Source organism: Neovison vison, chromosome 14 (genome assembly GCF_020171115.1).
Source record: "Neovison vison isolate M4711 chromosome 14, ASM_NN_V1, whole genome shotgun sequence".
NCBI classification, from domain to species: domain Eukaryota; kingdom Metazoa; phylum Chordata; class Mammalia; order Carnivora; family Mustelidae; genus Neogale; species Neogale vison.
Genome location: NC_058104.1, coordinates 16,252,380 through 16,279,456, shown reverse-complemented (window position 1 = coordinate 16,279,456; position 27,077 = coordinate 16,252,380). Strand labels below are relative to the sequence as shown.

At 47.7% G+C, this 27,077-nt stretch overlaps 1 protein-coding gene across 2 annotated transcripts in view; it reads left to right on the top strand.

The window, feature by feature from the left end:
* Window positions 1-27,077, top strand: part of LOC122896102 (S-adenosyl-L-methionine-dependent tRNA 4-demethylwyosine synthase TYW1-like) — a 199,397-nt gene that overhangs the window by 10,263 nt on the left and 162,057 nt on the right. For both annotated transcript variants that reach the window (XM_044234071.1, XM_044234070.1), the window contains exons 6-8: window positions 1,014-1,235; window positions 6,395-6,517; window positions 22,213-22,330. In XM_044234071.1, the coding sequence (XP_044090006.1) occupies window positions 1,014-1,235; window positions 6,395-6,517; window positions 22,213-22,330 (463 nt within the window). The remainder of the gene's footprint in view (window positions 1-1,013; window positions 1,236-6,394; window positions 6,518-22,212; window positions 22,331-27,077) is intronic.

The following is a 27,077-nucleotide window of genomic DNA, read 5'->3' as shown; positions in this document are numbered from 1 at the left end:
GGCTTAACCCACTGAGCCACCCAGGCGCCCTGTTCTCTATACTTTAAATAATTAAGTAAAAAAAATACAGAGCATCTCTGTTTCTTGTGGTTCTTAACAGTTACTCGAGCTTTTGTACATGTAGCTCTTCCCAACATGGGCCCGGCCTGGCCCACCTGTCCAAGATAGAACATGAGTGAAGGGCGCCTGGGTGGCTCAGTGGGTTAAGGCGCTGCCTTCGGCTCAGGTCATGATCTCAGGGTCCTGGGATCGAGCCCCGCATCGGGCTCTCTGCTCAGCAGGGAGCCTGCTTCCTCCTCTCTCTCTCTGCCTGTCTCTCTGCCTACTTGTGATCTAAAAAAGAACATGAGTGAAGGTGGACGTGGAGATCTTTCCTTAAGCTTGTTTTCTTTCAGTTGTTGTATCAAGGTGTGTGATTCTGACCATATTTTCGAAGGAAGTAGACCCCAAACTGGTTCAGTTCAGTCATGTACATGTTCTGTGTAATGCCTGGCCCCCCAGGAATCCCGTTCGGATTTCCAACTCCTCAGTGTGCTGCTCGGTAGCCCCCGTCAGCTCAGCCACTGGCGCCTGCGGCGTGTCAGAGTTCGGAGCTGGTGAGGTCTGAGTCTGGCCAGACGGACTGCGTTGCCGTTTGTTATTAAAATGGGCTTTGCTGCCTTTGAACAAAGTTATTTTGCTAACAAGTTACTTTATTCTGACCATGACTTAGAATAGTAGTTTTCAGTCTTTTAAGGCAGCAACCCTTACCCTAGTGAAGGGGTTTGTCCCTTTGTTTATAAAGTCTTTTGTGGGTTCTGTCAGCTGTAGCCAGTGTAGTGTTTGTGGGTTGTGGCTGGGGCTGGAGGGCCCGTTTAGGCCAAGTTCCCTCTTCCGGCAGCAGCCGGTGATAGGATTGGTGACGGGGTGGGTGACGGGGTCGGTGACGGTGTCCTGGAGGAACTCGGGCCTTTGGCAGGGCTCCCAGGCTGTGAGCTCGAGGACTGCGTCTTAGCTCCTCTGTCTTCTTGCAGGTTGGCAAGAACGTTGACAAGTGGCTCTGGACGCTTGGTGCCCACCGCGTGGTGGCGAGAGGGGAGGGGGACTGTGACGTGGCGAACAGCACACACGGCAGCATCGAGGCGGACTTCAGAGCCTGGAAGGCCAGGTTCCTCGCGCGGCTGCACACGCTGGAGAAGGGAGAGAAGAAGCCCTGTGCCGGCAGCTGCAAGAGGGGCCAGTGCGAATCGTCCGCGGTACGCAGCCCGGGTGCGGTCTCCTGTGTGGGGTGCTCGCCGGGCCTCCCCGCGCCCCGAGAAACGCCGACCCTGGCTTCTGGGTAGAGGGAAGATGCGGCATGTGGCGAGCGCGGGCCTTCCCAGGGCCACCAGCGTGCGTGCTGTGCCCTCCCGGTTCCCTGCGGCCGCGCGGCCGGCCTGGGGGCTTCTCCTGTCGTTGCCGAGGCTGAGGTTACGTGTGTCCCGTCCTCGTCACCCCTAAGCACGTCTTCCTCCCGACTGTCGCCGGACGGCTGCGTTCTCACTCGGACTGGAAGGCTGCCCCTCACCCTAGATTCCTCTGTTTTTGTCCCTCACTTTCTAAACACGTCTCTGGTCCTTGTTCAGCGACCCTCGTTGCTCGGAAGCCCACGTCACCCGACGGTTCCACTGCCGCGCTTGTCACGGCTGTCCGTCTGCGCTTGGTCACCTGCTCACTTGCGTTATTCAGGAACCACCGTACTTTCCGACTCGCTTTCTCTCCACCCTGTTCCGCTCATTCCCCGTTGGGGCACAGCCGTTCGTGCAGGTGACTGATGCCGGGTCCTGTCTGCCAGGGGCCTTCACACCGCCAGCAGCCATTGTCTTCGCTGACCTTGGCCTCTCACTTCCGCAGGCACCTCTGAAATTTCATGTTCCCTTGACCTCGCCTCTGGTCTCTCACGTGTCCTACTTGAAAATTCTTTTGGTTTCATACCTTTTTCATCGGATAACGAAAACTGCTTATGCCGCTTCTGTCCTTTCCCAGTTTGGGTTTTATGCTCATTCTTTTATGAACGATCTCCAGTTGCCTTGCCTTCCAGTCTACTAACCCAACCGGTCAAACCCCAGACCAGGTTGAAACCTACCGCTTGCCCGCCTGTTTGCCTGCTGCTTGCTCCTCGACCCCGGTTCTAGGCCCGTGTGTGCACTCAGACCTGCCCAGCGCTCTTAAGTTCCCTTTCTCGCTCTCCCAGGGGACTGCCTGTTCAGTACTTTTTCTCCCTGCTTGTTCCTCCGGCTATTAAGGGAAGCTGCCAGAGATCTGTAACGCTTCCCTCCCCGTCTCCTGAGCCACAGGACACCGTGGGCCCGACTCCTGTCAAAGCCACTCTGTGTTCTGGGATCAAGGGCTTTTTCTCTGTGTTTTCTGGGTGTCTTTCTGTCTCTTGTCTGTCTCTTCCCCACCATTATATTATATTGTTCTGTGGATTAATGAACAGGGCCTCGGAATCATCCTGTTCAAAGGAACAGGAAAGACAAATAAGAAATGTTTCCTTCGTTCTGTATGTTTCAGCTGCTGTTTGTATTTTCTGTTCTCCTTTCTAGCTAGTCTTTTTGCTTGTGTTTGCTTATCGCCCTTTCCATTGGTCCTTAATATGTTTTTACACTGTTTAAGAAAATTACATACGATGAGCCGATGAACTGTTGTAAAGGATACGGTGCGTTGGTGTTTAGTACATTCTCGGATCCGTGCAGGCACTGCTTGATTCACGTGCCCCTTTTCTAGGTTCTGGAACGCTTGTTTCCAGATCAGCCCGTTTCTAGCTGATCTGTGACCATGTTTGCTTTGCTTCTAGAAGCCTGCCCAGATCTGCTACTGAAACCTCTAGTGACATTTTTAGTTCGGTTATTAGTCTTTTCAGAGCAAGAATTTCTTTGTTTCATTTCTATAATTTCTGTCTCTGTGTTCATGTTCTCTATTGGGATGCCATTCTGGGTTCCTTCAGCTCTTGGAGCATTTTTTTTTTTAAGACTTTATTTTTATTTATTTGACAGACAGAGATCACAAGTAGGCAGAGAGGCAGGCAGCAGAGAGAGAGGAGGAAGCAGGCCCCCTGCCGAGCAGAGAGCCCGATGCGGGGCTTGATCCCAGGACCCTGAGGCTTTAACCCACTGAGCCACCCAGGCGCTCCTCTGGGAGCATTTTTAAGACCATTGACTTGAAGTCTTTATTGGGGAAGTCTGCGTTTCCTCAGGGATGGTTTCGGTCGATTTCTCCTTTGGTTGGGCCAGACTGTTTTATTCCTTCTTTGTGCTGGTTGTGTTGAAAGCTGCAAGTTTTGAATATTGTAATATGTTAACTCTGGAAATCAGATTCTTTCCCCTGCTCAGGATTTATTTTTGTAGTTTGTTGGGTTGTAATTGTTTGTTTAGTGACTTGAAAACCATCTTTGTGAAAACTGTCTATTGTGCTTGGTTTCTGAAATCTGTTTCCTCAGTTTGTGCTCAGCTAGTGTTGTGACAGATTTCCTTGGATGTTGTTTTTAAGTTTGCTTTTTTTAAAAAAATAGGTTTATTTATTTATTTCTATTAACACACGTAGTATGTGTTTCAGGGGAACAGGTCTGTGAGTCGCCAGGCTTACATGCTTCGCAGCACTCACCACAGCACACACCCTCCGCAACGCCCATCCCCCAGCCCCCCAACCTTACCCCGCCAACCCGCCAGCAGCCTTCGGTTTGTTTTGTGAGATTTAGAGAGTCTTATGGTTTGTCTCCCTCCGGATTCCATCTTGTTTCACTTTTCCCTTCCCTGCCCCCACAACCTCCTGCTCTACTTCTCACATTCCTCATATCAGGGAGCTCATATGATAATGGTCTTTAAGATTTGTGTATTCATTTTAGAGAGCGAGCAGGTCTCTCGAGGAGGGGGAGGGCAGAGGGAGAGGGAGAGAGAATTTGAAACAGACTCCCTGCTGAATGCGGAGCCTGATGTGAGACTTGAACCCAGGACCCTGAGATCATGACCTGAGCCCAAATCAAGAGTTGGCTGCTCAACCGACTGAGCCATCCAGGAAACAAAAGTTTCCTTTTTCTCGATTCAGTGTTTACTTGGTTCTTGTAAACCTTTCTCAGATCTCTGGGAATTAGTCAGAGTTAAATCTTAACTTGTAGTTGTTTCCGTGGGAGGACAGGCCGGTGGAGTTACCTACTCTGCCATTTTTGCTGTTAACAGCCTCGGGTCTTAACATTTAAACGAACTTAGATAAAAAAAAATTTTTTTTAATCAAAAGTAACACTTGTACCTTTAAACTCTCAAATAGTGCTTCTAGGCTTATAATTAAAAACTCTTTAAAGATTTTTTTTTTTTTTTTTACTCTACTCTCTTGCCTTATTCTAATTCTTACTTTCCCAGGGCAGTCATTTTTAATTCTAGCTTTTTCATCAGATATTTATCTCTGTATTCCTAAATAATGGGCTCTTCTTGCTATTTCTTGATTTTTAAAGCAGTTCAAAGTCTCTGTCTCTGTCTCACATGGACACAAACGCGGTATCACTTCCCTTCCTCTATTTTCTTTGTGCGGTTGGATCACACTTTCTGGCCAGACGGTATTCGTTGACTGCGCCCGTGCTCCCTCCCATCTGTGTTCTGTGGTGTCCTGTGTTCATTCCTGTATACTTATTTCCCTTAGGTAGTGGCTGCATCTGCTTTGATCTCTCTATGATTGTCACTGACTTACTCCAAAATTCTAGTGGAGCTGAACATTATTTTCAGTATCCTGTAATTTGATTCTGAATTTTTATTACAAGATTCTCTTCTACCCCTCCCAAAAACTTTAGAAGCTTTGAAAAGTCCTTTTATTTTTTCTTTGCTCTGTTTTCCCCCCCTAATTTTCTGCCTGTCTTCTCTGCTTTCTCCTCCTGCACAGAATATTTATTTCTAATTTATCTGGATATGAGAAATGCAGCCTCGTGGGGTGCCAGCTTTGACTTTGGTCTTCCGTGTTAGTCTCTCTTCCCCGTATCATCTCTTCGACTTCGCCTGCTTTCCGCTGGTCCTGTCAGGTTCTCTGGAGGCCGGCGAATACTCTCAGCTCCGTCTCTCGCTTACGTACCTCTACCCTTTTTAGTTCATATTTGTCCTCTTTGAATTCATCCTATGTTTGCCAACTCAGGGACACATTTAAAATTGTGTTATTAAAATATTCTGTTATTTAGTGTTCTTTTCTTTTTTTAAAAAAATATTTAACTTCTTGATTTGAGATGGAACGAGAGTGGTAGAGAGAGTGCGCACAGGCTCCGGGAGCAGCAGGCGGAGGGAGACGGCGACTCTCCCTGATGTGGAGCTCGATCCCAGGATGCCCTGATCCAGACCATGCCCTGAGCCGAAGGCAGACGCCCAACCAGCTGAGCCATCAGGTGCCCCCGTGTTATTTTCCAGAGTGGGGGTGTCTCGTGCCCTCCACCCGGCATCTGGGAGCAGAAGTCCCAGGTCATACCCCCCCCACTCCGGACTGGCTCCCCAGACTGGCTCTTTGCCCCACAGCGACTGTTCTTTCCTAGGCCCCAGGACGTGGTGTTGTCAGGCCCCGAGGATATTTCTGTGTCTTCATTTTACTTGACTTCTCAGCCGTGTTTGCTACTGACTTCTTTGAGTCACTGTCCTCCTGACTGTTGATACCATTCTCATGCGTTGCTTTCTTTTTCACTTGGGATCTTTCTCCCTTTCCCAGCCTCTACGCGGTGCAGTGTTTCAGGGCTTGGTGCGCCGTTCTTTGTTGGTACTTTCTTCCTAGATGAGCTCATCCGGTTCTGTGGCCTTGGGTTCTGTCAGTGTGCCGGCCAGTCCCAGGTTTATATTTCCAGCCCTGAGGTTTGTCCTGATTTCGTTCCCGTCTGTGCATCCTCTTTAAAAATCTCTGCTTGAATGTCTGAGCCTCTCATACTTGACACATTCAAAATGGAGCTTTTCATTTCTACTCCTGGTCTGTTTCTCCCCACATTTTTCTCATTTCAGTGAACTCACCAACTCAGTTACTTCCAGAAGAAACTTGAAAGCCATGCTTAAGTCCTTCCTTTTCCTCATTCCTGCTTTGAGTTCCTCACTAAGCCTGGTTGCTTCTGTGTCTCAGACAGAGATCAGGAAACTTTCTGTGAAGGGCCTGCTGGTCGAGACTCCGTCTTTATGGGTCAGATGGTTTCTGTTGCAGCTGTTACTCCTGCCGCCGTCTCACGGTGACGGTGACGTGTTAAAGTAGCTGCAGATGGTGTGCAGGTGACGGCTGCCTTCGGGTTTGGCCTGAGGCTAGCCGCGTGCAGCTTGTGGGGCTTGGTTTGCTGACCTCTGGCCTGAAATGTCTCATATCTCTCCAAGGACTCCCAGTTTGGGGGCTTTGCTGCTTTGAACAGTGTGTTTCTGACGCGTTGATGTTCCAGGAGGAGGAGCCCTTTGAGAGCACCAGTGAGGACGAGTCCGGCGCCGAAGACCGTCCGAATCCGAATCCCGTCGTTGACGTTGAGGACCTCGGCAGGATCGTGAGCTGCGCGAAGAGAGAAAAGGTAGCGTCCCCCTGGGAGAGGCGGCCTGGGCCCTGCGGCTGGCTGCCACCTGGCTCAGGCTCCATCTCTGTCGTCTCTCTTGGCCTCCTTCCTGACAGTGTTACACTTCTTTGTCATCTTTTAACAATTTTGAAAAAAATTTTAAGTTTTTTAGAGGAGACAGTGCAAGCGGGGCCGGGGGAAGAGGATGGGCGGAGAGAGAGGCTGTGGAGTAGGCTCAGGGTTGATCTCAGGACCCCGAGAGCGTGAGCTGAGCCTGGATCAAGAGTTGACGCTCACCTGGCTGAGCCGCCCCAGCTCTTTGCCGTGTTTATGTGAGCTTGGAGGAGGACGGGCGGGTCCCAGCAGGAGCTGAGGAAAGGGCAGATGGTTCCAGGGGCTTCGTTCCGTGCTGTGGCTAGAGAGATGGTTTGAGCCGCGTGAAGAGATCGTGTTGGGATTCCAGGGGAACTCTCTTACAGGCGCTTCCCTGTCCCAGAGACTGAGCCGTGTTGGGCGCAGGGACAGCACCTTGGTTTGTCGGCGCTAAGATCAGCGTTGGTGGAGGCCCTAGGAGTTCGGGAGATGTTAGTTTGGCTTGTCATTGTCGTGACGACATGAACGTGAGAATGGACGGTGCGGTAGGATTGGACACAGATTCCAGTGATCCGGAATTGAAATAGTGTAATATACACAAGAGCAGAAAATTATATAGACTCGATTTATGTATGAGTTTTGGGAATTGAGAATATCCTACTACAAATGTAGCAAGTGCATGTTTTAGAAACAGAAGAGGTAAAACCGTGGAAAAATCCCAGAAAATCAATGGTAAAATTAACACAACCTCAAATGAAAGAGATCAGTAAAGTTACAGGATATAATAATACATTTCCAAACAATAACCAGTTAGAAGCCCTGGCGGAAGAGAAAAATCCCTGTCCAGCAGCTATATACAAGGTAAATAAGCATATAGAAATAAATCTGAAAAGTAATGTCCTAAATCTCTGATGAAAACTGAAAACATTCCTGAAAGATATAAAAATGCCTTGAACAGTGACTTGTCTTGTTTTTAGATATGGTGACTCTGTTCTAAAGATGCCGTTAAATTTGATGAAATCCCATTAAAAAATTAAGTTTCAATAACTTCTTTTTTCCCCCCCCCGGAGCCAGCCTTATTGATTCATATGGAAAAATAAACATGCGACAGTGGTGAGGAACGCCTTGGTATAGTAAGGAGAAAAACCAGTCCTACTAGATATTAAAACTTACTATAAGGTATCTTATCAAAACTGTTTTGGCTCCTTTTGAGACAGATCCATGCAACAGAGTAAAATTTCAGGAATAGACCCCAAAATATATGGGAATTTCATATATAAAAAGGTGGTATCTCGGGGCGCCTGGGTGGCTCAGTGGGTTAAGCCGCTGCCTTCGGCTCAGGTCATGATCTCAGGGTCCTGGGATCGAGTCCCGCATCGGGCTCCCTGCTCAGCAGGGAGCCTGTTTTCTCCTCTCTCTCTCTCTGCCTGCCTCTCTGCCTACTTGTGATCTGTCTCTGTCAAATAAATAAATAAAATCTTTAAAAAAAAAAAAAAAAGGTGGTATCTCTTTTCCATGAGGGAAAAACACACTTTTAAGAGAGATGATATTGGCAACTAGATAGCTACTTGTGAAAATTTAAAATTGGCTCTGCCTCTTACATATGTTGGAATAAATTACATTGGGTCAGAGATCTCAGTGTTGGAAAAATATATAAATAACAGAGTTGAGTTAGATGCATTATTTTGAACTTGGAGGAAGGTTTTCTGTTGATTCAAAATCTATAAGCAATGGGGTGGCCGGGTGATGGACACCAGGGAAGGTTTGTGTTATGGGGAACGCTGTGAAGTGTGTAAGTGATGACTCACAGGCCTGTACCCCCAAAACAGATAATACATTATATGTTAATTAAAATAAATTTAAAAATCTAGAAGCAATAAAAGATTGAATTTACCAATGGTTTTTAAAAAAGGTTTTGCAGGTCAGAAGACAGATGATAAAGAGGGAAAAATATTTGCCCTTTTATATAATAAAGAAGGAGTTAATTTTTCTACTCTACAACTTGCTCTTAGAAGTTGAAAGAAAAAAGACCTGAAACCTCATGGAAAAAATTGTCCAAACCCCCCAAATAGGCAAGTCTCTAAAAAAGTTACACAGATAGTCTTTAAGCATATAAAAAAATGCTCAGATTCACTTCAAATGAAGGACATGCACATTAAAACCACACTGACCTAGATTTCTCACCTGCTGAAAGAGCGAATGTTCAGAAACTGGACAGTGCATGTAGCCGGTGAGGCTCGGGGAGAACAGGTGCGCGCAGCTTGGTGGTGGGAGTCAGGACTGGCGTAACCTGTGCGGGGGTGGGGGGTTTGGTAGTCTACCAAATTGGTGCATTTACGCAGGATCCCACAGGCCCAGGTGTGTGATTTGCCTTGCAGATCCAGGTTTACGAGTACGGAACAGCAAACACAAGGCTAGCTCTAAGCATGTGTAGCGAACAACTGCCGGATCTCGGTTGGGAAAGCATGAACGATCCATGCTGTGTAGATGCTGTTGTGCGGCAGTGCAAAGCAGTAAGGCGGGGCCCGGTGGCTCGTGGTTACGCGTCCGACTCTTGATTTCAGCTCAGGTCTTAATCTCCGGGTCGTGAGCTTGAGCCGTATGTTGAGCTCCGCACTGGGCATGGAGCCTACTTGAAAAAAATTGATAAGGTGGATCCACGCGTATTAATGTGATTAATGTGGTGTTGGATTTGATGTGGGAGTTGACCTGAACATCCGATTTTCTTTTTTTTTAAAGATTTTATTCATTGATTTGACACAGAGAGAGAGAGAGAGAAAGATCACAAGTAGGCAGAGGCAGGCAGAGAGAGGGGGAAGCAGCCTCACTGCTGAGCAGAGAGCCCGATGCGGGTCAATCCCAGGACCCTGAGATCATGACCTGAGCCGAAGGCAGAGGCTTAACCCACTGAGCCACCCAGGTGCCCCGAACATCCGATTTTTAAAAAAAAATGTGTTTATTGTCATGGCACATTTGCACATTTATAATTTGAGTGTGTGTGTGTGTAAATAGTATTTTGTAGCTGTGTTTGCACAAAGAACCTTTCATATTCTTTTTTTTCCATAAAGATGTATTTGTTTATTTGAGAAAGAGAGAGCACGAGCAGGAGAGCAGAATGGAATTGCTGGAATGACCCAGAACTCCCCGAAAGCACTCACAATGACAGTTTTAAAGGATACAAACCAACCAATGGAAAAGACTCGTAGAGCAAGGTCTGAGAGCAGAGGGATGGGAAGAGACTCAAGAGTTTCTGTAAATCCTGGCACATCGCCCCTTCCTGCGCACCCAGTGTTCAGTGACGGAGCTGTGCTGAGCTTTCACCCCCGGAACTCTTACTGGGGTCTCCTTACATCGGCCCGGCTGAGTGGGTCCTTGGCCATGGACTGAACTCGTTGTCCAGCTGACCTCCCTTCCCGTTTCTTGCCCTGCAGATCCAGCTGGCCCAAAGTTGCACCGAGCGGTTGGTCTTTCTGATGACCAGTCCCCATCCTGAAGCTATTTAGGGACAAACCCCCCCCCCCCCCCCCCCCCCCCGTCCATTCGCCTCGTTTGCATAACAATGACCCTTCTGGCACTTAGAAAATGCCAAGGTTTTCTGAAGCTCCCTGCCAGGAACTGGGGACAGAGAACAGATGCCGCAGGCCTGGAAACCAAGGTAGTGAGCGCTCGAATCTGGTTTTCTAAATGTCCTCCTCACTTAAAGGAACCGGGACTTTTTGGAAAAATGACTTCTTCCAGGGTTGAGGAAAGGAGAGTCCCTTGGGCCTGGGACATCGCGTTGGGCAAGTAGATCCTCAGTGACTGACGGAGATACGTCCAAAGGACGTAAGAACCAGCTCAAAGAGTTTCCCGCAGGCCAGACGGGACACTTCGGGCATCAAAGGTGCGCGCCGTGATTATATAATGAGCATGTGGATTCTAGTGAGAAAATCAGTCGTTGTGCTACTGAACAAAGAGGAGGTACAGGAGAGTGTCTTTGTAGAAGGTTTTCAGGTAATAAATACAGAAGCCATGATCGAATTAGAAAATCACTTGTTTTCAACCCCGTGTAATAATTGATTTAAGCAAGGATTGGGTGAAATGCCTCTGGGGAACAGATAGTCACATATTTTCAAAATATCCCCCAAACTAACCCACTTAGATGCACCAAAAGTAAATAAATCAGTGGGGGGGGGGACACACCCTCTCAGATGTTTTGCTCTTTACGAAGGATAAAATGTACCTTTACAAATGGAGTGAAGGAAATCCCAGTGAAGGTTTGGACGTGAAAGCTCAGTGTAGCTGCCCAGTCAGTGAACACACAGATGTTCAGTCACTGAGGGAAGCGAGGATGTGCCTGGATTCCACACGCAGTCAAGTTCAGCTTCGTCATCTGTATGAAACCAGCCTTGCGTGCCTCCTGATAGGAGGGTATGGTAAGATGTCTGCCCTGTCGGCTTTTACTTCCGTGTCAGAAATGTTGAGCCTGAATTTAATCATGGGGAAGCAGTCAGACCAACCAGAATGCGGGATAGTCTTGGAGACAACTGGCCGGGCTCTAGAAGGAGTCAGCGTCTGGGTGGCTGGCTGGCTCAGTGTGCAGAGCTTGTGACTCCTGATCCCAGGGTCGTGAGTTCAAGCCCCGTGTTGGGTGTGGAGCCTACATTTAAAAAAAAAAAATTAAAAAAAATATGATTTTACTTATTTATTTGACAGCGGGAGAACAAGAAGGAGGAGCAACAGAGGCAGAGGCGGAGAAGGCTCCCCGCTGATCAGGGAGCCCAATGCAGGGCTTGATCCCAGAACCCCGGGATCTTGACCTGAGCCACTGACTGGCCACCAGGGTGCCCCCAGAAATAAATTAAAATAAAGAGTCAGCATCATAAACAACAAAACGTGGAGTGGGGGCAGTTCTAAGGTTTATGAAGACAAATGAAACATAATTAGATGCATCGTACAGTCTTTGATCTTGAAGAGAAAAAGCCGTTGTCTGGACATTTGAGAGTATTTGAAATGGATTTTTTGCAGTAGATAATATCGGCTCTTCATTAATTCCCTTTGTTGTGATAACGGTATTGCAGTTCTGCAGTTCTGTCTTGCCTTTTGTAGGAGATGCCTTCACAGTATTTAAGGGTAAAGTGTCACGGTGCCTACCACAGGCAAGTGGTTCATTCTGCACACGTGTGTGTCTTGTAGGGCGTGTGTGTGCGCATGTGTGTGCGCATGTGGATGGATAGGCAGGTAGTGGTGGAGCGAAAGTGGTGGATCTGGGGGGGGCACCTGTGGGTCTACCCTGTATCTTTCACCTTTTCTGAGGATTTGAAATGGAAAGTCTGAGGACGTACTTTCCCTCCATGCTCCCAAAACAAAACAAGAAAAATCTAATTATCAAATGAATTATAAACTATTTATGATGTTGCCATATAAGACTGTCTCCCATTTTTAAAAAAGATTTTATTTATTTTTTGGTCAGAGATAGAGGGAGAGAGAGATCACAAGCAGGGGAGCAGCAGGCAGAGGGAGGAGCAGGCTCCCCGCTGAGCAAGGAGCCCGATGCGGGACTGGATCCCAGACCCTGGGATCATGACCTGAGCCAAAGGCAGATGGTTAACCCACTGAGCCACCCAGGAGCCCCTATCTTTGCTAGGTTTTTTTTTTTTTTTTTTCTAGTTTTGAATTCTATAAGGATTAAGAACGTAATTCTTCCGTAAAACACGAGGACTCTAATTTTATGCAGGGTCGTCCCATACTATAACAAATGGTAATTGAAGAAAAAAATAAATGCAACGTTTGTTTAATTTTGCCTGTTAAACTTTTTCACTATAAAAGATCATAGCTATAATAGTAGAATTTAGGAAATAGAGAAAGGGCAAAATTCTATCAATAATTCTATTGCTCCAGAAAAATCACTATTAGTCTTTGGAGTATTTATTTTAATCTTGTTTCATATGCACCTAAATCTCCATTATAAAAATATTTTGTTTAAAAGATTTTATTTAAAAAATATTTTACTTATTTGTTTGACAGAGAGGGAGGGAGGGAGGGAGAGTGTTCATGCGCGTGCGCCAGGGAGCAGAGGGAGAGGGAGCAGGGGGTTCCTTGCTGAGAAGGGGTGTGATGCTCTCCATCCCAGGACCCTGAGATCAGGACCTGAGCCGAAGGGAGAGGCTTCAACCCACGGAGCCACCCAGGCGCCTCTAAGATACAGTGTCTTAATTTGGCAGTACAATGCGCAATTTGTAATATATGCCTAGTCTTACTAAGGAAACTTAGAGTTTCTAATTTAATTCAGAGGTGAAACTCCTTCCATCTTGTCTGCTCTCTGGTCTGTTTGCCAGCTGCTCTTTTGGGTGTGGGGAAGGGCTGGGGAGGCAGGAGAGGGAGAAGTAGAAAGTTCTTCCATGGCACTGGCCTAGGATGCCTCTGTGCTCTCCCCCTACCCCTCCCCGGGTTTACGGTTGACTCTTCTCCCGCAGCACTGTCATTGCTTCTTCGGGGACATTGTCCATGGCGGGCCCTGACCAGGTTCCTTGCACGGACCAAGCGTCCTCCGAGACGTGTGCTTCTGATGGTGGCTTACTCGCTCCTGCGTGCCCCGTGGCTCTGCCTTCGTCTCTCGGAGGTCCGTCTCTGTTCTCTGTAGTTCCCACTCGGTCTGCGTGGAAGACCTTTGCCCCCGCACCCCGCTCCGCTCCCGCGGGAGACTCCTGAGTCTTCATTCTAGGAGGACGGGCCGATCCCCCGGCAGCCGTGCTCACTCGCTGGGGAAGCTGGCCGGTCCTTTGGTGTCTGGACTTCGGGGCAGGAGCCCGACGCTGCTCAGTGATGCCCTCCGAGTGCAGGGCATACGCGGCAGCTTCCTCGAGGGGCCGCGCCGGAGCCTCTCTCCTGGGGCTTGGGGTGGGAGGTAGGCACCTGCCCCCAGCCTCTCACCGAATGAGGCGGGGGGGGGGGCTTAGAACACCTTCCCAAAACTCCCCAAAGAAGTTTTCAGAAGTCCTCAGTCCTTACCCCCACGTGCTCTACCCTTTCACATTGATGACGTGAAGGAGGCATTTACAATATTTTTAAAAATTTAAATTCAGTGTAGTTAACGTACAGCGGATCACGGGTTTCGGGGGTAGAGCTCCGTGATCCGTCGGTCGCATACAACAGCCAGTGCTCGGCGCGGCAGTGTGAGGCTTATCAACGTCCCCACCCCAAGCCGCTGCGTCTCAGACCGTCCCTTTGAAAACGTGTCACTTGATGTGACCCTCCCTTTGGAGTTGTGTTTAACTTGATACCCTGTTTACATGCGTTTAAAAAATTTGAAGAGTGCGGCTCCCTGTCCCCGTTCTTCCTTGATCTCGTTTTCAGAGGAGGCCGCGGTTTACAGGTCGCAGTGTTTTTCCAGGTGTTTCACTGGCTTGACAAACACCTGCGTGTGGTCGGACTGTGTTTCTGGCTACACAGCTGGGATCCTTCTGTACTCACGGGTCTACAGACCGATTTTTCCCTCTAACTCCACAGCTCTCCAGGGCGGCATAGAGACCTGCCCACCTCGTCTTCACGTTTGCGTCGTGGCCCAGGACCGTGTCCCGTAGTGTATTTGGCTCCTGCTGGTTAACACGTAGGTGTTTGAATCTTGTTGCTCTTACAGTTTCTGCAGCCAGTATAAATTTGTCTCAAGAATAAGTTCATAAAGTTGAAATTTCTGGATCAAAGGGGATTTTATAGTTTTAATAGATACTTCCAAATTATCCTATAAATAATTGAAGTTATTTTTATTTATTCTCATAGGAGAGATGAGATTTCTCTATATCTTTGCCAACCCACAGGTGTTACCTTCCCAGCCTGACAGGTGAAAAATAATAACCTGATTGTAATTTGTATTTCCTTCATTTTGAGTCAGATTGAACTGTTTTATTTTCCTGTGAACGATTTCTTTCTGGGTCTGCCTGGTGTGCAATAAACCACAAGGTCTGAGGGCATCGTCCGCACGGCCGCTTTCACTTCTGACACCAGCTGCGAGTTTTGCTGTGGGGGGCGGGGGGGCTCCTGAAAACCATCCTCAGGTTTGATAATTTGCAGGAAGGACTCACAGGACTCCCCGAAAGCTGTTATCCTCATGGTTGTGGTCTGTTGCTGGGAAGGGGAACAGAAAAATTGGCCAAAGGGAGAGATGCACGGAGCAGAGTCTGGGAAGGGCTCACTCCTTCTCCAGGACGTGCGGCCTCTGCGCACCGACAGTGTGACACTGCACCTGGGTGTTGCCAGCCCGGGAGGCTTTTCTGAGCTTCACCGTCCGGTTTCTGCTGAGGCTTCATACGTAGCCGTGGCGACTCCCTGCCCGTGTGGCTGAACTCCATCTCCACTGCCTCCCCCAAAACCCCTTGCAGTCTGGTGTGGTCCGAGGCGCCCACCGTGAATAGCAGACATGCTCTCACGCAGGAAATTCCAGGAGTTTAGAAGTTCCTTTCCAGGAACTGGGGGCAAAGGCCAGACTTCCCTATCGGCAGGGCCACAATTTTTAGTACATGCCGTCCTGTACCCATTTTTATATTGGCTCATTCGGCTTCTTCTGTAAAGCTCAGAACCAAAAAGAGTTCTTGTTGAGTGTACAACTCTACGCTGTAATATCTAGAATTATTGTCTCGATTGAAGATTGCTGAGTGTTCTTGTTGCTCGTTTTTAAATACTTGCCTGTGTCGCGGTCGCTTCTGTCGATTTTGGAAGCTCAGTGTTTCGGAAGCCCTGGCAGAGGGGCTGTGGAGAATGACCAGTGTGTGCGGTGTGGGTTCAGGCCTTGGCCCAGCGGGTGTGTAACTCAGTGATCCGAGAGCACAGCTTAACCCTCGCAGCCTTGATCCCCTTGTCTGCGGAGCAGGGCCCTCGCCCTCTGCCTCCCTTGCACGTGTGAGTCAGATGAGAACACACGTGGCCGTGCGTCCCAGTCCCAGCCTGACACACATCAAAGTGAGGAGCGCGGTTGCTTAGACATTTTTGTTTCCCTACAGCTGGCCGGCCAGTCCCTTTCAGGCTTTCTGCTGTTACAATTAGCACTGGTCCGAGACCGTTTTTACTTTAAAAAATGTACTGATATTATCTTAGGTTGTATTTTCCCCATATTGGTACACCGGGTCAAAGCAAATGTATAATTTTATGACTCTTAATGAAGAATCCGAGTAATTTCTCAGTGGCAAAACGGTCTTAAAACAGGGTAGATTTCTGTGCATGAGGTACCTGATGTAGATCGATTTCTGGATTTTTCCATAAGGCTAAGAGGAGAGAATTAAACTTTATTTGTAGTGAGTGAAGAGTTTAGAATGCTTTTTTTGTCTAGCTTTATTGAGGTATGATTGATAGATAAAAATTTTATACGTTCAGGTTGCACACTGATTTTTTTAAGGTATATTATGTGATATATGTATACATTGTGAAATGATTACCACAGAGAAGTACAAGTCCTTCCTTTACAGTTACCTCATGTGTGCGTGTGCGTGTGTGTGTGTGTATTGAGAACACTGAAGATCTAATTCAGCAAATTCCAAGTGTACCGTCAAGAGTGGAGTAATTCATGGGTTCATTTTTTTCTGTACTTTTCCTCTTCTGTCCGTTAGAGGGCACTGGAGAGAGCAAATGGACGTTTTGGACAGCTCTGTAAATTATTTTTTGAAATGGCATGATTTTGGATTTTATGAACTTTAAGCAATTGATTTATGATATTTTAGATTTCTCATAAGAAGTTCCTCATGAAGTCATTAGATTTGGGGCAAAAATGAATATAAATGTTTTTCTAACTTCTGTTTGACGTGAAAATAAGCAGTTTTTTTTTTTTTAAAGATTTTATTTATTTATTTGGCAGACAGAGATCACAAGTAGGCAGAGAGGCAGGCAGAGAGAGAGGAGGAAGCAGGCTCCCTGCCAAGCAGAGAGCCCGATGCGGGACTCGATCCCAGGACCCTGAGATCATGACCTGAGCCGAAGGCAGCGGCTTAACCCACTGAGCCACCCAGGCGCCCGGAAATAAGCAGTTTTTGTTCTTCATTTCAGCTATAGCAGGGTCTCCACGTAGGTCTTGTGTTTTCATTTTATACCGGACATAATGTAAACTCAGTGGTGGATGCTACTACTGCCTGGCTTTTCTTTTTCGTGTATTTTTTGTCATTTTCTTCGGCGTCCGTTCTTACGCATTCCCGAGGTGCTGGTTCCACCAGATTCTTGTCCTGCGCGCACTCGCGCACTGACTTGCGGGAGGTACTACCGTAGACGAGTGTGAGCACTTGTGAGTGTTGGGCCAGAGTACTCCTTTTTTGCAGGACCTTTTTTTGAGTAACGGTCCCCGATTCCCACAGTCACACTGTCTCAGCCGGTGTGTCTGTTGGCATGTCATTTTACTCTGTCATTTTGTTTTCCCATCTTTGAAGTGGGAGAAAACAACTTCACAAGCAGTTGTTGTGAAGGCGGAGGTCACTCCTGTGCACGCTGAGTTGTGCTGCGTGCCTTGTGGTGTGTACGTGGGGACCGTGAACCATTTTCGTATGAGATGTCTTCGAACAGGTTTGTCTTCGAACGGTTTGCTTGACCGGTATGCCACCACGGTGTTCTGCCTCCCGTCTTCTGGAGCAGGACCCAAGACGGTAGTTCCAGGGCTGAAGAGAGTTCGGGGGGTCGCAGCGATGTCCGCAAACCAGAGAGCCAACGTGTGAAATGTTGGAGGTCAGGAAGGTAGATGCAGAAGCAGAGGGGTGGCCTGCCGGGGAGCGCGGCATGTTTGCTCCTAAGCAGTGTGATTGTCTAGAGTTTTGAGTTGGGGGTGGGCAGGTGTGGAGTGAAAGAGAAGGAAGGCAACGCAGGGGCAAGATACGGGAGGCCTTTTCATTCTCTGTCGCGGGGCTGTGACCTTTAACCAACAGGCGTTGGGAAGCAGTGCGATTCGATCGAATAGGACGGAGAGTTTAGGGCTGTGGGGAGTGAGGGTAAGTCCAGTACAGGTTCAGGATATTAGGAGAGATCGAAGTACACGTTGGATTGTCTCATTCGGTTCCCACGTGGACCCTGACATCCATCCTGTTACCGTCTCCGTTTTGCCGTTTTACAGAGCAGGAAGCAGGTGTAGAGAAGTACAGCAATTTGTCCGAAGTGGGGTCAAGGCTAGACTCTGTCTCTGTTTCACCCTCCAGGGGAACAGCGGTTTTTAGAAGACAATCTGAAGAGTTTGGGTACGGCTCAGGGAGTTCTCCAGAGCCCGGCAGTCCTTAGGTTGTTTATTTTTTGTTTTTCTCTTGGTTGTGATTTATAAATGTAGAGCAGAATGTTCCTTTTTTCCCTGCAGTAAATTAATGTTGTTAAATACTCCCCACAGCATGTTCCGGTTAAGCAGACAAACAGTGATATCAGTATCGTTCGTTCTGGAAATAAATGGCGAATGCCTGGTAATTACTCACCAGAGAAGCATTTCAGTTTCCAGAGGTGCCTCGGCGTGTCCAGTACTGGTTACAAAGTTGCACAGTACTGCGGCGGAATAACATGCAGCTGGTACCCTTGCATTATTATTTTTAAGGATTTGGGTATTTAATTCACCCAGAAACACGGGTGACACAGCCCTTGAACCGCCAGACACCGCCTTTACACCAACCTGTCTTACCCATGGCCTTTGTAGCCAGGAGCGCTGTTACAGTGAGTTCTGGAATTCTTTCTTTCTTTCTTTTTTTTTTTTTTTTCAAAAGATTTATTTGTTAGGAAGAGAGAGAAATAGCACAAGCAGGGGAAGCAGCAGAGGCAGAGGGAGAAGCAGGCTCCCCGCTGAGCAGGGAGCCCAGAGCGAGCCTGATCCCAGGCCAGTGCAGGGCAGACGCATAAGGACTGGCACACGCAGGCGCCCCACGGGGGTTCCTTTCTTAAAGAAATAGGACCCCGCAGAAGTGGGGTTCAATTGCAGCGGAAGGAGTTTTAGTTTCAGTACCCGAAGGAGAGTTTTTAGTTTTGAAAGTTGCCGGGTCTAGGATCCTTATGGAGAGAAGTGAGATGGGCACTTCTCGAGCTAGGAGTCGCTGCGCTCCAGCTCTGAGGCATTCCTCTGTCCGGCCAGACGTTGGCTGCCTGCCACCCTGGGCCGCCGGGGCCCCGGGCCTGAGCCGGCTGCCTGTACCGGAGAACGAGCTCTCCGGAGAGCCTGGGACGGCTTCCTGCGTGGCTTGCTGACGGAGGGAGTCACTGGACGGTAAAGCAAGGATCGATAAAATAAATAGATCGAAACAGATTCTTTCTCCCAGAAGAAACGTCTGTGTACTTTGGTAATGAAAAACTTGTTTGTGGCAAAACACCTGTTTGGCAGCTGGCTAGGTGAGATTTACCTTCAAATCTTTACCGGATGACTTGGTTTTTTTTTTTTGGCTTGTTTATTTCCTGGTTGACAGTTGGGATGGTACCGCGCTTTTGGGGATGACAGAATGAAAATGAATTAGCTGATATTGCTAGTATCTTCTTTTTTAAAAAGGAATTAGTACCACTTTGGCTCCCAAGATTATGTAAGATTAATATAGTCCTGTCTGTTTTTAAAGGACTTTCCACTTACTTACAGTCATTTTCCTAAATGCGTAGGTGGTTAGCTTGTAAGGAGCTTTCCTCTGTGCTCGTCGGGAAGCAGCAGCTTGGAGAGGTCGTGCCTGTTCTTTCCGGGCAGGTGTGGTGGGTGCGGGGGTTGGGAAGGGATGGGATTCCAGGTTGGAGACGGGGAGATAGGCTAGCTTTCACAGTTGTCCCGTGTTCCGAGAGACCAGGGCCTTGTGGATGGACTGAGCCAGTCTGTGGGAAGTGAAGCTTCAGAACTGGTCACTCATTGTCCAGTGGGGCGTCCGGGGGAGGGAGGAATCACGGTTGGCCGGCTGTGGAATTTTCACTTACTTCGGCTTAAGCTGTGTAGCCGCCGTACATACGTATGTTTGTTACGTTATTGTATTCTGGGCGAACAGTGAACAGTGTCCGCACCCAGGAGATTAGAATTAGGATTGGAATGGTGCTCTGCCCTTCCCGGGGACTGTTCGGAAGCATTGCCCTTCTTTTCAGAAGTCAAGTGTCCCTGTCACTGCTGCGTGCGGAAGGCGGGGCCTGAACTGCCGCAGCGACAGAGAAGGGTGAATGTCCTGAGTGCTCGAGATCTTTCATCATGGCCTCTGATTGCTTTCCTAAATTTGGTGTGTAAATGGTTGAAATGCAGTAGCTACACTCATATTTTCTCCTGGACAACTTGTCTAGTAGTGGGACGTGGGTCGTTCTCCGTGAGCACCGTTTTAGGAGTCTGCATTTCGTAGGGGTCAGAGTGTGTCTTTTTAACCACAAGTGGGGTCTCGGGAGCTCTGAGTCCGGCTTTGGGTTGATGTGGCCTGGGGGGTAGGCAGGCAGGCTGGCGATGTTTTGTGCAGACAGAGGTTTGGAGAGCAGATACTGCTGCCTCCCGGCCCCTCTCGCGTGGTTAGTGGGGAGCTCTAGTAACTTGCCGTGCAGTGACCCCAGAGACACTGACTCGCTGACAAGGTCAGCTCATCTTGCTGTACCACACGCTTCCTTTTTAAGCTCCCATCTTGGCAGAAATAGACTTAAAAAAAAAGCCAGAGGATTCTTTTATTTCTAAATATTGTATTTTTATTTTTATTTTTTTGAGGGGAGAGCGAGCAGGGAAGAGCATGAGAGTGGGGGGGGGGCAGAGGGAAAGGGACACAGAAGCCCCAGCAGTCTTTGTGCTCAGTGCTGAGCCCAGCGCAGGACTGCGTCCCACAACCCCGAGACTGTGGCCTGAGCCAAAATCAGGAGTCAGGTGCTGAACCAACTGAGCCACCCAGGTGCCCCTGATTTTAAATGTTTTAAAAGACTAACTGAAACTTCTATATTTTTTAAATAAAATACCCAGCATTAAATGGATTTTATGATGGATGAGAAAATCATTGATGCTTATTTATACATTTTTTCAGCTCTATCTGAAAATGTGTAGTTGAGAACTGTATTAACAGAAGCAAAATTGTTCATTAGCTTTGCATTTATTTGGTTTACATTTAGTAACCGGGAACGCTGACTTCAGTACAGGGAGAGCTAACTTGGGTTCATTGTTTCTCATTTGATCCCTTGGAGTCTGTAAAGTACTTTTTCACTGACTTCCAGTTTGGGAGCAAATCCTTGAAGTAACAAGGAAGGCAGAGAAATCAACGCCCAGTTTCTTTGGCTTACAAGCCTTTCTGTTTCTTTCTAAAAAACTTATAATCCGTTTTACATTTTTGGTACCGAGAACGTTGCATGTTCGCAGAAGTAGACAGAATGATACAGTGAGTCCCCGGCGGCTTCAAGCACGGACCAGCCTCCTGTCTGTCTCGGTTGGCTGCAGATTTCAGTCGTCCTGTGGTCTCTGAGGTGCTTCCACTTTTAGGCAGAAAGGATATTACTCTTAGGTTTGCTTACTGGTTGCTAGGGACTGGGCACTGGAAATGGGTTTGGTGGTGGGGCCGCTGCCAGGGTGAATTATGTTGAGTTTCTGCGTCTCCTAGTGAGACCCGCTCAGTGTCTCGTCTGAAGGGTAACGCGGACGTTGTGTGTTTCCCCGGCATTACTGATTAGCGTTCCACCGTCTTGCGAAAAGACATCGAGAGAACTTAAAATTACGTGTATATGGTAAGATTTAAAAAGAGGAAGAGGGGCGCCTGGGTGGCTCAGTGGGTTAAGCCTCTGCCTTCGGCTCAGGTCATGATCTCAGGGTCCTGGGATCGAGTCCCACATCGGGCTCTCTGCTCAGCAGGGAACCTGCTTCCTCCTCTCTCTCTCTCTGCCTGTCTCTCTGCCTACTTGTGACCTCTCTCTGTCAAATAAATAAATAAAATCTTTAAAAAAATTAAAAATAAAAATAAAAAGAGGAAGAAACGAGTTTAAAGGGTGAAGGTCGCCGTGCAGTGAGAAGCCACGTACAGAGAAGCCACGACAAGCGTGACGCGAGGCTTTACGTTGTCAGCTGCTGCTGAACGTTCTGGGGGACACAGTCACAACGAGACACAGTCCATCTCGTGTTCTCCTTCAGGTTTCTTTTTTTCGCTGAAGACACATTTTCCCCGCAGGATCTTCCAGAAGGAGCCATCAGGGCGACAGGTGGAGGAGTAATTTGGTCTCCGAGCAAACGGCTCGAGCACTATTTTGACTTGTTTGGGGCTTTGCAGATATAATAACCAGCAGTCTTACATCTTCCTGAAGTCTGTTGTGTATCAGACTTAGTGCCTGGTGATTTATTCTTTTAATCTTAACACATCCCTGCTCCCCAGACGCTACCTTCCTCCCTTTTCAGCTGAGGAAATTGAAATTCAGAGAAATGACTTGATGCGTTTCGGCAGCTGTCTGCCCTCAGATTGCTGAGGGTAACTGGCAGCTAGATGAGTGGGTCGTTGGTTTACCTTTGGTGGGGTCTGTGTTGGAGCGCGCAGTTACTTTTCTGGAAGGAATAAGGAAAAATGAGGCAGGCAGTTCTTCGATCGGCATCTGACGGGGAACATGGTCTCTTTGGAGGAGCCCGGGTCTGGGGCCGGGGTTCGCGAGGGCTCGGTCCTCGCCGCCGTGTGGTCGTGAGTGCTGTGCTCTTCCTCTCGTGCCTTTGCCCGTGCTGACTTGTTCTTTTAATTTTCATGCAGAGAGAGAAGGAGCAGCCAGAGGAGAAGAGCGGTTTGCTCCGGAGCTCGGGGAAGAACGGCCCCGGCGAACGAAGAGCTATGATAACCCCGGCTCTCCGGGAAGCCCTCACTAGACAAGGTGCGGACTCGGGCGGTGCGGTCCCCGGACGACCCTCGCAGCCTTCTGATTTCATACCTAGACGAGGAAGCCTAAATTAGGACTGCCACGGGGGAAGAAGGGTCAGGAGGTCCTTCTGGGGTCAGCCCAGCCGCTGTGTCACTGCACAACTGTCGAGGGAGCCCCTCTTTTCCCACGGATCACTGGTGCGTGGCCGCTGGGCCAGCACGTTTCCCCTCTGCTTGGGTTACTGGGTTGTTAGCGTCAGTGTGGCTCGGGTTTGCAGACGGAAGACGCCGTCGCGGGCTTCTTCATGTGTTGTCGTGGATTAAGTGGAAGTTCTTAAATGCAGGAAAGAGCTCGTGCTGCTACGAGGCTGGATCGATTAGAAGTGTTTTCTGTAGCATATGTCTGGGGTTCTGTGGTCGTCACTTACTGAGGAGGCTATAGCTTGAGATCAAATAGTTTTGATTTCCTGTAGAAGAAAGAGTGGTCCGTTGGGAGTCAGTGGACTGATTTCCTCCCCTCACTCGAGTCTTTCTGTATTTATCGAGAAGCTTGTGTGCAATAGTTGTGGCAATGCAGGCAAACATACAGTGTCCCCTTCAAGGAGCCATCGGCCTGTTGGAGGAGACAGACAGGAGGATTCAGGTCATGTGTGTATGTATTTGTATAATGTTTGTGCTTGTATATATAATAGGTATATGTAATATGCTTTTTAATAAGGACGTTGAGATTATTTACTATTTAGAGTGATTTTGTGATAGGTTCAAATCTTTCCTCTAGCTGTCTGTTTTCTACTTGTTTCATGTGTTTGATTTCCTTCCTTCCTGTTTTCTGCCTTCCTTACATTACTTTTTTATGATTCGGTTTTACGTCCTTGTTGGCTCATTGGTTACACTGTCTTGTCATTTGGTGGTGGTTGGCGGTTTTACCCTGTGTCTCTGTATCCTGTCCCAGTGTATCTTTAAGATGATACACCGCTTCCTGCGGGAGAAGCGGCTTCAGGAATAACATCTCTTGCCCCTTTGCCAGCCTCTAAGCTATTGCCACGCGTTTTACTTTCACGTGTGTTATAAACCTACACTACGCTGTTGTTATTTTGGTTTGAATAGTCAGTCATCAATTCAATTAAATTAAAATAATTACTAACAGTCTTACATAATTATTTATGTAAATTTATTGAATTGATTAAAATGATTACTAACAATCTTACATAACTGGCTCAGGTAGGTACCACTCTTGGTGCTTCTTGTTCCCTTGCGGAGATCGGTGTTTGCCCGGCAGCGCTTTCTTCCTGCCTGATGGGCTTCCTTTGGTATTTTGTGTCATGTGGGCTTTCTGGTGATTAATGATTTCAGCTTTTGTGTCTCTGAAGGAGGCTTTATTTTGCCTTCATTTTTTTTTTTCTTTTTAAGATTTTATTTATTTGGCAGAGATCACAAGCAGGCAGAGAGGCAGACAGAGAGAGAGGAGGAAGCAGGCTCCCTGCTGAGCAGAGAGCCCGATGCGGGACTCGATCCCAGGACCCTGAGATCATGACCTGAGCCGAAGGCAGAGGCTTAACCCACGGAGCCACCCAGGCGCCCCAATTTTGCCTTCATTTTTGAAGGCTGTTGTTTGATGGGTGTGGAATTGCCGATTGACTCTCTTTGGGCGTCTTCTAGGTGTCAACTTGTGCCCGTGGCCTCCGATGGAGCTTGTGTCCGTCTTTCATTTGTTCTGTCGATGTGATGTTTTCACCCTTGGGCTACCTCTAAGGTCTTCTCTTAATTACTGATTCTGAGCAATTCAGTTACAGTGTGTCTCAACGTAGTTTTCTTCATGTTGCTTTTACTTGGGATTTGTTGAGCTTCCTGGTTCTGTGGATTTTATAGTTTTAATCAAATGGACAAATTTTGGCCATTATTTCTTCAAATATTTTCCTGTCACTGCCTCCCTCTCCTGTTCCTTGGGGACTTCAGTCTCATGAATCTGACCTATAGCTCACTGATACTCTTTTCACTTAGAATTATTTTTTCTGCTTAGCTTTCATTTCTGCTTACATGTAGCTTCTGTTGCTGTGTCTTCGGGTCTGATGTAGTAAGCTTTTTTCTCTGATGTCTGCTCTCCCGTTAATGCTATCTAATGCGTTTTTCAGCTTCCGGGTTTATAGTCTTCATCTGTGGAAGTTGAGTTGGTCTTTTTATGTCTCCATGTCTCTACTTAACTTTTATTTATTTATTCATTTATTTATTTGACAGACAGAGATCACAGGTAGGCAGAGAGGCAGGCAGAGAGAGAGGAGGAAGCAGGCTCCCTGCTGAGCAGAGAGCCCGATGCGGGACTCGATCCCAGGACCCCGAGATCATGACCTGAGCCGAAGGCAGCGGGTTAACCCACTGAGCCACCCAGGCGCCCTCTACTTAACTCTTTGAGCCTACAAATTAAAATTAACAACTGTTGCAATGTACTTCCCACCCCTGTGTCGTTTCTGGATCAGGTTCGTTGCTGGGTTATTTCTTCATCGGTCCTGTTGCCTGCCTGGTAATCTCCGATGGCACGGCAGATCTAATTTTACCTTATGGGGTGCTAGATACTTTTGTATTCCCATAAACATCCTTAAGCTTAGTTCTAAGATGAAGAGCAGTTACTTGGAAACAGTTTGAGCCTTTTAATCTGGCTTTTATGACTTGTCAAGTGAGACCAGAGCTTACCCACTATATGGCTAATTACTTCTGATTATTGGGGCATCAGGGCCTTGTGAATCTTAAGCTTCCGACTGATAGGACCAGAGACAGTTCCCAGCCAGCTGAGTGCCGGGCGTACCTCTAGGCCTTTCAGGTGATTCTTTCCAATTCTCCATGAGTTTTTCTCTCACTATTGCACTAGGCAGTCCTCAGCTAGATGTTTCTGGGAATCCTCTGCAGATTCCTGGGTTGAATCTCTGCGCAGCTCTTGACTCTCCAGTATTCCATTCTGCAAACTCTAGCCATGCAGCTCCCCGGACTCTTGGCTTTCATGTCCTCGCCTCAGAGAGTACTGAGCTGTTCTCCGATTGCCCCTTCCCGCGGCATGACCTGGAAACTTGCAAGTCAGTAAGCTCTGGGAATGGTAGGGCTCATCTTGTGTGTTTCCCGTCTCCCTATTACTGTCCCTTGTTGCCTGATGTTTCATGTCTTGGAAACTGTTGGTTCCTATATTTTGTCCCATTTCAGGTGGGAGAGTAAATCCTCTGTCACTTGATCTTGGTTAGAACGGAGTTGTGCAGTGTGATTTTTAGCGGCCGCAGACCCTTGGCTTACCTTGGCCTGGTGGTCAGCCAGAGGTCTGTCCATCCTGTACTCTGCGGTCTTCTTCATACTGTCTAAGTGAACATTTTGTACAACCCTTTGTTCCTTGGAAAAGGAGAATATGAAGAACTAACGTAGTAGACCGTGATTTCTGTGACGACGGTCTCAGGAACATAAAATGTAGAAACCCAAAAGAAGAACTAGAATTTTCTCCAGGAATCTTTTAAATGCTCGTTCTGCATCTGAGCTTACTCGCTCCGTTGGACTCCGCTCTCTCTTCAGATAGGTACGGAGAGCCTTATTGATGTGCGGGATGTTTACGTGCACGTGGGAGAGGGTAAAGGACAGAGCCGTGTAGTATTGCCGCTAGAGACTTGCAATCCACATTGACTTTGTTCCGTGAATCCTCACCCTGTGAATATGGGTGTTTAACCAGCCACGGAGCCACGTGTGCTACCATCCAGACTAGAATTCTGTCTCCTTTTGCCTCATTCGTCCGCAGGTCAAGAGTCTTTTTGTGTAAGAGACTCCTGACTGTGGCCTTGGGAGAAACCTTATTAAACGCTTCCTGAAATCAGAGTGTTCTACTTGTTTGCTCTTCTGGTTCATTACAAAAGGAAATGTGATCACTTTGGCATGGCTTTTCCACGCTTTTTATGTCTTCCGTGGCTCACGAATTCTAAATGCTGGGTTATGGAGTGGTGCTGAGAATTCATGTTGGGTCCTGGGTCCTGGAATTTTATCTTCCACTTCTTGGGGCAGTGTTTCCTTATTTCGGTCTTCTTTTGGCCATCTGATTCTTCATCGTTTTTCAAAGATTACGGTTGTGAGTTCTCCAGTCTCTTGTTCTTGCTTTTGCTTTACAGCCTAGCATGTGTTTTTTGTATTTGTTTGTTTGTTTTTTTAAAAGGTTTTATTTATTTATTTGACAGAGAGAGAGAGATCACAAGTAGGCAGAGAGGCAGACAGAGAGAGAGGGGGAAGCAGGCTCCCCGCTGAGCAGTGAGCCCGATGTGGGGCTCGATGTGGGGCTCGATCCCAGGACCCTGAGATCATGACCTGAGCCGAAGGCAGAGGCTTTAACCCACTGAGCCACCCAGGCGCCCCTTGTATTTGTTTTTAAGAAAGTTGCCCTGAGTCCTCCGAAAGCACGTGCATTCTGTAGGGGTCGCGTGTAGTACTCTGTGTTCTTTGTCACCTTTACCGTGTTGTTTAGGTCTTAGAACTCATGTGAGTTTTTGTCTGTGGGATCTCTTAGATACTGAAAGATGTGAAAAGTTTCTATGATTTTGGATTAGCCTCTTGTTTCCTTATGTATTTCCAGTTTGTGTTATTAGATGCATATACATTTTAAGGTATTTGATCATCTTGGTGAAGTAAACCTTTAAACCTGTTTTTTGCCACTGGGTTGTTGCCTGCCATCATTTAAGGAAAGAAAAATGATTTTATTACAGGTTTCTAATCACCTTTTAATATGAGGCTTTGAATCAATTCAA